The 13705-nt window shown below is 44.8% G+C and overlaps 1 protein-coding gene across 11 annotated transcripts in view; it reads left to right on the top strand.

The window, feature by feature from the left end:
• The window catches only part of ANKRD17 (ankyrin repeat domain 17), a 52808-nt gene that overhangs the window by 21243 nt on the left and 17860 nt on the right, over positions 1–13705 (top strand). For 8 of the 11 annotated variants that reach the window (XM_027698424.1, XM_027698426.1, XM_027698429.1 and 5 more), the window contains 10 exons: positions 725–958; positions 2041–2135; positions 5250–5487; positions 5659–5850; positions 6228–6337; positions 7158–7245; positions 7813–7940; positions 8159–8302; positions 8870–8972; positions 10504–11259. In XM_027698424.1, coding sequence (XP_027554225.1) covers positions 725–958; positions 2041–2135; positions 5250–5487; positions 5659–5850; positions 6228–6337; positions 7158–7245; positions 7813–7940; positions 8159–8302; positions 8870–8972; positions 10504–11259 — 2088 coding nt within the window. The remainder of the gene's footprint in view (positions 1–724; positions 959–2040; positions 2136–5249; positions 5488–5658; positions 5851–6227; positions 6338–7157; positions 7246–7812; positions 7941–8158; positions 8303–8869; positions 8973–10503; positions 11260–13705) is intronic. The other 3 variants (XM_027698432.1, XM_027698433.1, XM_027698431.1) reach the window with 1 other exon arrangement.

The raw sequence follows: 13705 nt of genomic DNA, 5'->3' as shown, positions 1-13705 counted from the left end.
AGGAAACAAAAGGGAAAATAGGAAACGTGAGAAAATGGCCCCCTTCCCCCTCTTCCCATGAGAATTTGGTAGACATTTGTATTGAAGTGACCAAATTGGGAAATCGTCTGAGTTTCTGCAGCCTGGAAGTGGAGTGCTGGTGTGGAGTCAGCAGGGATTGACAAAGGGAGAGATGGCCCTGAGTGAGGAGGAGAGAGGGGTACCAGAAGGCACCTTATTTACTTCAATTATATTTTTTCAGGGAAGTAGTCTCAGTAACGATACTGCCTTGACCTTTAACTCTTTTCAGGGTATCTTTCACAAAGGCAGATTCTTGGACTGTTTCTGTTCAGATTGATGTTTTTGTGGTTTGTCTAGGGAGACGTGAAGATGATGGGCATTTTGGATCCAGCCCTTTAGAGGTGTTCAAAACTTGATTTAGAAGCAGCAGTTCATTCTGCTCCCTGTTTTGAGCTTGCTTTCTTACAGCATAGTGTGTCCCTGCTGATTAACAGGAAAATGGATGGGATTTTGTGGCGGAGAGGTGCATCAGCAGAGGCACAAGGAGATCCTCAGTCTGTCAGCACTGAGCTACTTGGTGCCATTATTTATTTTCCCCTCCCTGTAGCCTGGAAAACCCTGTTCCATCAGGTATCTGGGTAAAAACAGAATAGAGCATCAGGTGAGGTTCCCGCTGTAGGGGAATGCCCTGAAATTGTTTTTCCAACCCTCCTTCTGCCTTTAGGCAACACGGCCCTGACCTACGCCTGTGCCGGGGGCTACGTGGATGTGGTGAAGGTGCTGCTGGAGTCGGGCGCGAGCATCGAGGACCACAACGAGAACGGGCACACGCCGCTGATGGAGGCGGGCAGCGCCGGGCACGTGGAGGTGGCCCGGGTGCTGCTGGAGAACGGCGCGGGCATCAACACGCATTCCAACGAGTTCAAGGAGAGCGCCCTCACCCTGGCCTGCTACAAAGGTACGGGGGCACGGCCGGAGAGCTCGTCTGCAACATGGGGTCCCTCAGCCCTGCTGTCTGGGACCAAGTGCGTTTAAAGGCTGTGAACGGACACTTTGTGATGCTTTTACCCTGGCTGTGATACCCCACAGCATGTGTGTGCCACGTATAAAATGGTCTGTGTGGAGAGTTTAGGTGTCAGGATATAAACCTTTGGTCTGAGTTATGATGCTTAAAGATGCTCTGTGAAATGAATTAGGAGACAAGGAACTAGTACTGTAGAATAAGCATGCTAGACCTTCTGTATTGTAGCTGTATTATAAAGAAAACTCTGCTTACATAAAGAAATTATTTAATTTTATAGGACTTAGGACTTGAAAAACATGCAGAATCAAAGACTTTGCCTTCTAGGTGTCAATGCTTAGGCAACAGCCCTTTGTTGCCTGCCTTAGAGCATTAGGCAGCAATCTTGCATCACTCAGTGAAGAGATGAAGATGTTTAATTAAGAGGCCAAATACGTTCCCTCAGCTCAGCAACTGCTGTTATAGTCACTTAGGACATGTTTTATTGGAGCTATTAGGGTGGCCCTTGGCATCACAGAGTAGTTGATGTTGGTAGCAGAGGTACTTGTGTGGCACCTGTGTAGAAGCTGGGTCTTAGCATTTCATTCGTGTTTTTTATCTGCCTTGATAAATTCTTGGTTCACTGTTGCTGAAGGCTGTCATAAACCATGGGGATTTTTTTGCGGTGGCTGTCAGAGCAAAGACAGCCAGTGTTTGAAGGAGAGAAGTGAGACTCCAAAACCCTTCCTCCCTGAGGAAGTGTTCTTGGCCTCTGAAGCCTGAAGTGAGGCTGGAAAGCAGAGGTGAAAAGTTAAGACTGTGTGTGTGCAGTGAATTGGATCACATTTATAGGAACTACACTGTTAAACCCTGTGCATATCGATTGCAGAGATACAAACACGCCTTTCCAGAGGAAGTGGGTATTTTGTGTTATAGCATGGCCATCCATTACCTTCATTATGTACTTTAGACGCTTTCTGTGAGTTGTGAAATGCACTTTCTCAAGCAGTTTCTCTCTCTGAACTGTTTTCTCCACACAGGCCACCTGGAAATGGTGAGGTTTCTGCTGGAAGCTGGTGCAGACCAGGAGCACAAGACAGACGAGATGCACACTGCACTCATGGAGGCTTGCATGGTGAGAGACCATGGAATTTACAAATTACAGAACTTTAAGTGGAAGCTTTCTCAGTATTTGTTGAAATACTTTTAAGAATTCTAATGTGCTAAACATGATGTGCTGTTGAAGGCATTTCACATACTACCTAGATGATGTGGAAGGAATTTGTAAGCTGTCTGTCAGTGTAGGTGGTTACCCGTGTAACATGTTTCAGCGTGGTTCATATAGCCATGTGCTCCTTGAAAACATACAATCAGAAGCTGTTTGGGAAGCAACTGGGAAGTGGAAGGGGAAATTTTTAACTTCTTACTAATCAGTGCTTTGATGTTGCTGCTTTGTCCATCTAAGGCAGTTGTATTCATCTGAATATGTAATTTTGCTGTTAAACTGAGAATTCGTCTCTTAAACTTCCTTCTTCTCCTTCTCTCCAAATAGATTCCTCATGGGTTGGGTTTTTCATGCCATTAGCCTTGTGTAGTGTCACATTGTGAACCCATGGCCATGGAAGAGGGCAGTAAATCCCTGTTTAGCCTGCCCTTCCCTGAAACAACTGCAGTGGTTCTAAAATCAGCCAGTTATGTCTGTTCAGGGAAGGTAATGGCTTTGGATGGGAGAATCATTAACAGAAACCATTATACTCTCAAAGTTGTTAGAAAGAAAGTCACGTAGATAAACAGGACTCCAGCTGTCCTTTATCTCACCCTGAAATCTTACTAGAGCAGCCACATAAATATCCTGGGCCCTGGCCTGGCAGGTGATGATAAAATTACCTTGTTTGATGTGTCAGTCATATTCTCATCAGGACATCTTTTTGGCACAGCTGTGGATCAAGCCTTCCTTTACTTGCCACTGTTTTCCCCCTCTTTTACCTCCACCAACAGACCAGGAAAAGGCCATAAGACTCACAAAAATGTTGAGACCAAATTTTTATTAAAAATTACTGAGCAATAGGAAAAAATTGTTCTCTCATTTCTGGAGGAAGCTGCTCCTAGGGAGGCATTTCCACACTGCTACTCAGAGCTGGCAGACAGTTGAGAGTCTCATACCTTCATCTCTGCTGCAGAGAGGAGGCAGCTTTCTCCATCGGTATTTAAAGAGCTTGCTGTGTGAAATGAAGCAGAGCAGGGACTCCCATCTCCGCATGTTTTTTATGCAGAAACAGTTACTGCTCTCCAATAGCACAAGAAAACCTCCTTCTCTAGAACAGCATTAAACTTGGCTGTGTGTTACAGAGCTGTTTATCTGTGGCGTAGCAGGGGAGGGTTTAAACCTTGTCCTACAAGGCGTTCAGGAAGAGAGTTTCTATAGACTGCAGCTAATATTGATTTAATGCAAATGAGGTGTTGGGCAATGGCACTTGCCTTGTGGGAGCCAAAAGCAGGTTGGTCTAGTTTGCGTTTCCTCTTGCCGAAGCACCGATGCCCCCAGAGCTTCGTCTCTAAAATCCAGCTGGTGCTCTTGTGCAGCTCACTCAGGGACTTCTTCTGCTCTTTTAGCAGCTGGGAGGCTTTTCCTGGCTGTTGTAGGAGAGCTGAACGGCCCCACCCCATGGCAAGGTTTATGAAAGCGTGGATCCAATTCCCTTGTGTGGTGAAGCACCAGCAGTTCTCCTCCAGGCTGCCTGGCCCACATAGGAAGCTTTGAAGCCACCCTTGGTGCTGCTGTGTGCCGTTCTCCTCCTGGGTCGGGGTGAGCACTGAGCTGTCTTGCCAGAGCCTGATGGCTGAGGTGCCGTCTCTGCGATTCCCTGAGGAAAGATTCTTTATGGAGTCTTGGAGTTTCTCCCTAAAATAGTACTGTCATTTCATGTAAAAGGTGAATATGTCCTAGTTAATGTCCTAGATATTTTTCCAAGAGGAAATCGTGTTTTGCTCCCTGGATATCAGAAGAAGGTATAAAACACTTGGGAAAATGAAGCGGAAAAATGTCAGATGCAGTTGTATTTTGTCTGGAAAAGAGCTTTTTGGAGTTGTGGTTTCCAGCTTGGCAAGGACGGCAGTGGCTGCGATTTGCTGCCTCTTAGGACTTAATCTGAGATCAAGGTGTACTTAACCTTGTTCAGAGACAACCTTGGTTCCTGGGAGCAGCTGTTTATTCTCTGCAGCCCTCCCTGTTTGGTGTGTCAGGTTGTGGTTACTCCAAGTTGGAATGATGGCAATTTCCTCATGGAGAAAACCAGCTTGGAGGGTTTGTGCTGTTGTTGGAGCACAGCGACCAGGCCAGTCCCTGCTTCTGTCTGAACAGAAGCAGAATGGAATGGCAGTTGGATGTGTCACTGTCAGGCCTCCAGTGTAAACACAGAGCTGAAAAACCACTTCAAATAGCTCCTGAATTTATGGCATACTGAAAACATGACTGAGATCCTATGTTCAAATATTTCTGAAGGAAGAAAGAACTTAGGAGCTACCTTTTGGTAGAACGAGTTTGAGAGCGTGGTCATGGTACCTGGAAAACCCTGCCAGGATCCTGCCAAGGGAAGGCTGTTGCTCTGGTGGCTCCTGGGATGTGTGAGAAACCCCTGACAAATGGTTTTGGTTTGGCTTTCTCTTGGAGGGAGAAAGTAGGTCCTGACTGCTGTTAAATTGAGCAGTGAAATAGTTTTGCAGGAGCCAAGAGGCAAGCCAGGTCAGTGTGCACGGCTCCTTCCTGAGAAAGGAGGGAAGCAGAAAGATTTTAGTGTTGTTCTTCTGGAGGGGGCCAGCTTCTGAAATAGTGGTGAGCTCCCTCTCGACTTTCTGGGCTTTATTTTGGGGTCCCCCCCTGAAGTAAGTTGATCCCAAACACTTGAACTTGAATCTGATGTGAAGAAGTTGTCCAGCTTGTTACTTGCACTATCAACAGGCAGTTTTGATATGAGGTTCATGGCATTTTAGTTTTGAATTGAACCCTATTCAGTAAAAACATGCTTGAGGTTTCCTCAGGTGGTTGTTTAGGAGGAGATCTTTAGCCTTTATCCAAGTGCTTAGAGAAAATAAGAAAACTGTTAAGCAAGTTTAATTATATTTTTGGACTCATTTTACTCACTTCTTGCCTTCCGTGTCTGCGGAGGGAAGTTGAGTCTGTGACAAAGCTGTGGAGAAAAGCAGTTGTTCTGTTGGCCAGTGTGTTGACCTTGGTTTCTGGACTCCCCAGGACGGCCATGTGGAAGTGGCGAGGTTGCTGCTGGACAGCGGTGCCCAGGTGAACATGCCCGCGGACTCGTTCGAGTCCCCGCTGACCCTGGCAGCCTGTGGCGGGCACGTGGAGCTGGCGGCTCTGCTCATCGAGCGGGGGGCGAACCTGGAGGAGGTCAACGACGAGGGCTACACACCACTCATGGAGGCAGCTCGGGAGGGACACGAGGAGATGGTGGCGCTGTTACTGGGGCAAGGTAACTACTGGGGGGCCTTCCGGGGGCTGGAATTCCCCAGGACTTCTCTGGGGGGAAAAGCACTAAGTTGTGTGATTTTCGTTTGCTTTGGTGACAAGGTGCCTCGTGAACTAGGAAATGGTTTGTCTGCTGATCCTGCTTATTCTAACTGGAGTTTTTTGTTGTTTTAAGGAGCAAACATCAATGCTCAGACAGAGGAGACGCAAGAAACCGCCTTAACTCTGGCTTGCTGCGGAGGGTTTTTGGAAGTGGCAGATTTCCTCATTAAAGCAGGAGCTGATATAGAGCTTGGGTGTTCCACACCTTTGATGGAGGCTGCTCAAGAGGGACATTTGGAGCTGGTTAAATATTTATTAGCTGCAGGTATGGAGTCAATTTGTTAACAGTTTTGTAAAGGCTTAATCTGACTCAAAGAGAAAAACATCCTTTTTGATATTCATTACATTTTCATTAGCAGCTTCTTGAAGTTGACTGCAAAGGTCTGTGGAGCCCTAAATAATTTACTGGATGGACTCTTAATTTAGCTTTTGAAGATTGAATTGGTGTAAACTTGCTTGGAACTGGACTTAGAGTTTATTTCTTTATTCCTATAGAGTATGATCAAGTTAACAATTTAATAGCTGTTGGATTGGAAGGGGGAAGTTTAATTGGCTCTCTGATCTTGTAAAGATTATGCAGACTTGCATGTTTTCTGTACTGAACTTTGTAAAGCTTACATGGTTTTGCCACCACTTTTTCAGGGGCTAACGTGCACGCCACGACAGCAACAGGTGACACGGCGCTGACATATGCCTGTGAAAACGGCCACACTGATGTAGCAGATGTCTTACTTCAGGCAGGTGCAGATCTGGTAAGTCATTACCTTGGTAAAAAAATCAAATTAGGAAATAAAATGATTGACATCTAATGATTTGTTAAGTTTTTTGTTGTTGTTTTTGTGTTCATTGCTGAAGATTTACACGTTTGCTGTAAATTTGAATACAGCTATAGCAATTATCTTTTAACCTTTTCTTCTAACTCACTGAGAATTGGTGATGGTTCTCTAATGTATTTTAGGCTGTTTAATTACCTGAAAGTGCTGAGGTCAGTTACACTAACCAGTTACTCTGATGACTGATGTCTAAAGCATTTCCAAGCCATTCAAGGTTGCCTGGACAGGCAAATAGGGGATTTCGTTCTTTTGTCACGGTATTCAGCTTCGAATTGTTGAGCTGATTCTGGGTTAGTCCTTTTACCTGCAAATTTGTTCTATTCCTTATGCAACAGACAGTTCTGTTTGGATATGATCTATTTTGGTGTACTGTAACAGAATTAAGACGGTGGAGGTAAATTGATTTATACATTTCAGTAGGCTTTTACGTCAATGTGTTGCCAGAAAGCGAAGTTAAGCATGGCAGAAGACATCCTGTTGAACTAAAATCCCCACCATGTGCCTCGGTGCTTCTTGTCCAAGAGTCTCACACCTGTGCAGAGACAGGTGGTAGATGGCTTACCTGCCTTCAAGACAGCCTCAGTTCAAATCTTAGCTGGATATTTACGTCTGAGTTTGTGAAACACTAAAAAATGATGTTCCATGTCTAAGACCTTTCCATTCAAAAAACCCCGGGGCTCACTGGCCTCCTTTCACATGCAGTATTTTGGATTTTGAAGCCTTTCTTTGTCTGCTCTAGGAGCATGAATCGGAAGGTGGAAGAACCCCTCTCATGAAAGCTGCCAGGGCAGGTCATGTTTGCACTGTTCAGTTCTTGATTAGCAAAGGTAAGAGCGTGGAAAGGTTTGGGATCCCCTGATGTTAGAAATACTCTGGGTTAAGAACATGTCAGAACTAGTGTAACTTCCTTGGATTTGTTTCAAATGTCTTAACTCAAGTAGGTCATTGATTCTCAAATGAGCCATGTAATGATCACCTCTGTTTCTGCTGAGATTAGTGCCAATGCAACTAGTGATAAAAATAGTGTATTCCAGTCTTTAATTCCTGGTAAAAGCATCAGCACTAGAGGTTACTGGGGGTCTCCATGCCCCTGGTGCAGCCTTGGAGTACTGTTTTCAGGAGTTTTAGCTTCAGGTGCCTGTAGGTTTCCAGGTTTGGACTATAACTTGCTTGATGCTTTAATATAGAGCCTGGAATTCTTACTTACTATCTCTTGAGCTGATTCTGATGGTTTTTTCTTGTCTCTACCCTGTATGGAGCAGGACAGCCAGCAAGATGGAATTTTCCCTGTGTAGATTGCAGAGTAGTTAAATTTTGTTGCTTTTGGTAGAGTTGTTTTGATGGAGCTGTTGAAGTCTTTTTTTACCTGATCTTTTCCCCCTTTGTTTTTGCAGGAGCAAATGTGAACAGGACCACAGCTAACAATGATCACACAGTGTTGTCACTGGCCTGTGCTGGAGGTCACTTGGCAGTTGTGGAGTTACTGCTGGCTCATGGTGCTGATCCCACACACAGACTGAAGGTTTGTTCCTCAGCTCCCTCTTTTTTCCTCTTAGATAATTTATCATCAATCTTAAAAACTAAGGATACCCAAGCGAATTCTCTCCTTTTGTATTCTCTGCAACTGATGCAGTACCAGGTACTGCGCTGTGTCTCCCAAAATGCTGCGGTGTTGTTTTGGCGGTGTCGGTGTTGTTTTGCTGGAGCTCTTCTCTAACTATGTGATCTTCATCTCTCCAGGATGGATCCACTATGCTCATCGAGGCAGCCAAAGGTGGTCACACCAGCGTGGTTTGTTACCTTTTAGATTACCCAAACAACTTGCTTTCTGCTCCTCCACCCGATGCCACTCAGCTGACCCCACCATCCCATGATCTAAACAGGGTAAGATTGCAGGGCCGGTGGGCTCTGGGCTTTTTTGCAGTTCTTTTTGCAGCTTACTCAAGAGTTTAAAGATGAGAGAAGAGTCAGTCATGTCATTTCATGAACTGTAGGTGAACACACTGAAAATTACTTTGAGCTGTCATGAAAACGGGGAAGACTTTTGAGCATTATCGTATAGCGCTTTCATAATTATTATTGTTCTCTAAATATTATTAGAAAAAGTGTTGAAAGGGGGGGAAAAAACAGCAAGAGTAAAGGTCTGCTTTAATGAGGCTCTTCAGAATTTAATTTGTGACCCATTGTGGCTTGCATTTGCTGTACCACAGTATAGCACTGTGCCATGCTGAGTGTGGTTTGGCAAGTAATTTTTTAGGTTAAAAATGCAAAGTGTATGGAGATCAGATGATCTCCAATTGTTAATTATTGAACTCAGCATATTAAAAACCATATTAACTGTTCTTAGTGACCATTGGAGTCTGCTTTTCTAACAGGTTTTGCTTACCTTCTATTGAATTATAACTAGCATAGAGTATGAGAAAAGTAATCTGTTAGTCTCCGACGTTTTAGGCTCCTCGAGTACCAGTGCAGGCGCTGCCCATGGTCGTCCCACCCCAGGAGCCCGACAAACCCCCTGCTAATGTCGCCACCACCCTTCCCATCAGAAATAAAGGTCAGTCGTAGTTCTGCAGCTTATTTTCTACAGATCCTTCCGAGGCAGAAGGTAGAGACTTGCACTTGTAGCAGAGTAGTTCCTATGAAGAGTGTTTATGCATTCAGTCAAGGAAACTGCAATTTTGAATTTTTTTATTTATTTATTTTTTTTTTTAAGGATTTGCTTATCCACCAAGTATCAGTCATCTAACCCTGTAATCACAAAGCGTCAAGAAATCTGCCTAAGTAAATACGTTAAAATCTCTATTAGTCTGACATACTGGACTAATGCAAAATGTCACCCAGAAGCCTATAGAAATTGGATAATGGAAGTTGCAAAAATCATGTTAATCTCCATATTGTAGTTGATTTGATAACTTGTGTTTCCTTAGGCTAGTAGTCTCGGAGTGGGTTTGACTAATTGGATTGAAGGCGGAATTTCTTGTGCTATAAAATCTTTAGTCTGATGTGGCTCAGGTCCTCCCAGGACTAAATTTGCATCTATTTTGCTGTTGCCATTTTGACACTTAACGCTTTCTGTACTTAAGAATTCTCTTTCAAAACCAATTTTTATCAAGGATCAGCAGTAGGAAATACAGGCGTGCATGTCCTAAAATTAATCCTGTGTGTACACTTGTATTGTTCTGGAGATACAGCGAGGATGGCTGGAAGAAGCCGGGCACCTCCACTGCCTCAGATCCTGAGTTTTGATTTGCCTTTCGCCCTTCAAAATTAACCGATTGTTGCTTCTCCACCTGGTATGGCAGAGCATGTCAGCTGTGTTACTGGGGACTTCTGCATAAAAGACCAGTTGGATTAGTCCATCGCTCGTTCTTGCAGGAAGGCTGAAATATTTGCCTTGCTTGGGCAGAGAGCTGAGTTTTGACACAGGCAAAATCATGTCTGCTATGGATAAAATGTAGTGGCTAAACACACCCTGTTAGATCCTGCTAAATCTAAATGACTATCCTGGGTTCTGGCGCTGTTTGTCACCTGAGCAAAGCTGGATACCTGGAGCAAAAGGATTCCTAGTCCTAGAAAGCGTAAATGTACCGAGTACTAAAATGTACCGAGTCAGTCGCAAAACCGGTGGCCTAGGCCAGTCCCCAAGATGTTTTTGCATCCCTTGGGCTGTGTTCATCCCTAAGCATGTGTTCATGACCTAACAGCACACCAGACACAGAACACCAAGTAAAGAGACAGCATCCCCTTGCTTTTTGCTCCCAGTTTTCTCGTAGCACCACTCGGTCACAGCGGCTCGAGACAATCGCTTCCTTTGGCAAAAGCAGAACGATTGTTGGAGTAGACCTGTCACCGTAGCGCAGGGATACCTGGGCTGTATGTGCAGAATTGTGTCCTGTTAAATTGCAATCCAGCTGCCGGGTTCCAGTGGGTAGGTGTTCCTGGAGGGCCTTCAGTGCACGCTGACCTCCTGTGGGTGCTGTGCCTCGGTGCGGAGCCGGCCGGGCAGGGCCCAGCAGTAGCTCTGTAATGAGGATGCCATTCGTATGCACTTCCATTGGTTCTGAGGGGGTTTCTTTTTCACACAGCTGCTTCTAAACAAAAGTCCAGCAGTCATTTGCCAGCAAACAACCAGGATGTACAGGGTTACATCACCAATCAGTCTCCAGAGAGCATTGTAGAAGAGGCTCAGGGCAAGTTGACAGAGCTGGAGCAGAGGATAAAAGAAGCCATAGAGAAGAACGCTCAGCTGCAGTCCCTGGAATTGGCACACGCTGACCAGCTCACCAAAGAGAAGATTGAGGAGCTGAACAAAACGAGAGAGGAACAAATTCAGAAGAAACAAAAGATTTTGGAGGAACTGCAGAAAGTGGAGCGAGAGTTACAGCTGAAAACTCAGCAGCAGCTAAAAAAGCAATATCTAGAGGTAAAAGCGCAAAGAATTCAGCTCCAGCAGCAGCAGCAGCAACAGTCTTGCCAGCATCTGGGACTACTGACTCCCGTTGGGGTAGGAGAACAACTCTCAGAGGGAGACTATGCACGATTGCAACAAGTGGACCCCATCTTGCTTAAAGATGACCCCCAGCAAGCTGCTGCGCAGACGGGTTTTGCACCAATTCAGCCTCTGGCCATGCCACAAGCTTTGCCTCTGGCAGCAGGTTCCTTACCTCCAGGGTCCATCGCAAACCTTACAGAACTGCAAGGTGTTATAGTTGGACAGCCAGTGCTGGGCCAAGCACAACTAGCAGGGCTGGGGCAAGGAATACTCACAGAAACACAGCAAGGGTTAATGGTAGCCAGCCCTGCTCAGACGCTCAATGACACGCTGGATGACATCATGGCAGGTGGGTTTACGTTGTTATGAGCAGGTATAATATTTGCTTGACCAGTTGAGGGTATGTCCACTTCTTTTTATGTGTGTGTGTGTGTGTTTGTGTATTCCCATGAGCTCTACAGCAAGTACCACTCGTCCTCTGATCCCTGTCTCGAGGAGTTGGGAAAACTAGCTTTAACCTTTCAATTTGCAGGGCTGAGCTAATGGTGCCAGTTGGTCAGGTTGGTATGGTGGAGGTGGCAGTTTTAACTCTTCATAACTTCTGGGGGCCAGTGCTAGGTACAAACAGTTTTGTTTTGGTCTGATTGTAGCTCAGGAACAACACATGGACAGTACTGGTTAGTACTTTGGACTAGCGGAGAGCTGACTGGGAGGAAGCTGTGAGCAACTGCAGCACCACATCAAGCCTAGAATGTGCGAGGAGCTTATCTTCTGAATAAGAGCTGCTCTAGTAGGCCTGAAATAGTCTATCTAGGGAAAGTTCTTACTCCTCTTTGGAAAAAATGATGATAATCCTATGATTTGTAAAAATATCTACTCATAAAAATGGCTGCTTTGCCAGCAAGAACCATGTTTAGCCCGACCAGAGGCTTGTCATCACTTCTGAGAATTCTTTGCCCAGTGACATCAGTGCTTTAAGGCCTTGAGTAGTAAAATAAAAGAATGAAGCAGGTTTTATATGTGAGTTGTTAGCGTTGCTTTACTTCACACCTTCAGTTGTGTAGCACTTAATCCCGTTTCCATGCTAAAGCAGTGGCTGCAGTGCTCGCTGTGACTCCTCAGCTGAACACAGATGAACTGGTAGGACAGAGTCTTGAAAAATGATGTCACTTGATGAAAATGTACCGAGGTGCTCTTGCTTAAGCTGATGCACTTCTGTTTTTCCCAAGTGCTGTCTGTTTGAACAAGTCAGCTTTGCAAAGCATGTTAGGATGAGGGGTATGTGCCAGAGAGCAGCAGGTCTCCAAAAAGGTTTTAGCCCAGACCTGGTCCTGGTGTACTGCAGGAGTTGGAGTGTAATGGAGCAGAGTGAATAGAAGGTATGGTAAAATGGTTAAACTACCAGGTGGGGATTGTTTAAAACACTTGGAACAACACTTTTTAAATTAGGCACCTAATGAGTGACCTGGTATCCAGGCAAAGCCTCATTACAGATGACAGAAAGTTAGAGGAGCTGCTGAGATTCTTTACTGGAATTCTCATGTTAGAAGTGAAGCCTAGACATAGACTGGAAGTGAATAAAAATAAATGGATGCATGACCAAGTGTATAAAGCTACATTTATCGCGCTCTGATAGTGAAAATTTCTTTCCTGTGGAGATGGTGGGATACAGGACAATAGCAGTTCAAGAGTTGGGATAATTACAGTTCCTGGTAACTTATTAAGAATCTTTGCAATGCTCTTCAGTTGTGTTTAAATATAACTTAAACCTGGAGTTAGGACATTTGCCATGTGTTTAACTGCATGTAACGTGTTGAGAAGGTGTGATTTTGGGTCACCTGCCACGTCCCCAAATTCCTGTGTGTGCCTTTTGGAGCATGGCAGGTATTTGCCCCGTGACTTGGAGTGAATGTTTTTGTACTGCTCAGCCCCCACTCATGAGCACGTGTGGGCACACATGCACCTGGGAATGAGGGCTCAGCTCACTTCTGGGAAGGGGCTGATTTTCAGTAGAGAACTTCAGTGCCAACCTGAATACACACGTCAGAATTCAGCGTGGAGCTGAAATGTGCTCAGTGTGACACAGAACATTTAAACAGCACCTAAATGTTTGATCAGTAGCTCTGAGTGTGGCTTTAATAGAAGCTTCTAGAGTATTGCCATGGATTTAAATTCCTGATTCTGAGATGCCTTGAGTTTAGTTCCATGGCAGAGCTGTGGTTACAGCACCAGTTACAGAAACAAAGCTTCACCTTGACTGTGCAAACTTGATTTAATGTGCATCTCTGTGCCTAATTAGTTGCAAACAGAGATTAAGTAGTAAATAATCTTTCATTTTTACTTCTCTGATCCTGCTGGAATTGAGGACATGCAAAAAGTTTACTCTTGAGCTTCAGGTATTCTTGTTTGCTGTGAGGCTTGTAAGAAGAAGTATTTTTTAGTATTAGTTATGTAAGTCTTGAATGAAAACATTTAATCTGTTGAGTGGTATGGTAAAGATATAGTAAAAAAAAAGGCCCTGTTTTTAACAGTGAACTTTTTTCCAAGTAGAAACTATTGAAAGGGTTATGTTGAGTCCCACAGCCTCACAAAGAACTTCAGGAATCTTGAAGCACTTGATAAGATGAATTCCTGGAAGCAACCTTGTGGGATGAGTCAGTTCTAAATGAACCTGTCTAAATACATGACAAAGAGTCTGCATTGGCTGTAGGTCCTTAAAGCTGTGGAGTGCCAGCATCCCAGGAAAATCAGGCTGTGTGCCAGCTGGGACCCGAGCTGGAGCTGGTTTGGTGTGG

The sequence above is a fragment of the Neopelma chrysocephalum genome, unplaced genomic scaffold, assembly GCF_003984885.1.
Source record: "Neopelma chrysocephalum unplaced genomic scaffold, ASM398488v2 Primary Assembly neopelma1_128, whole genome shotgun sequence".
Lineage (NCBI taxonomy): Eukaryota > Metazoa > Chordata > Aves > Passeriformes > Pipridae > Neopelma > Neopelma chrysocephalum.
The sequence above is the reverse complement of the archived record's forward strand: the minus strand, read 5'-3'. Positions and strand labels throughout refer to the sequence as shown.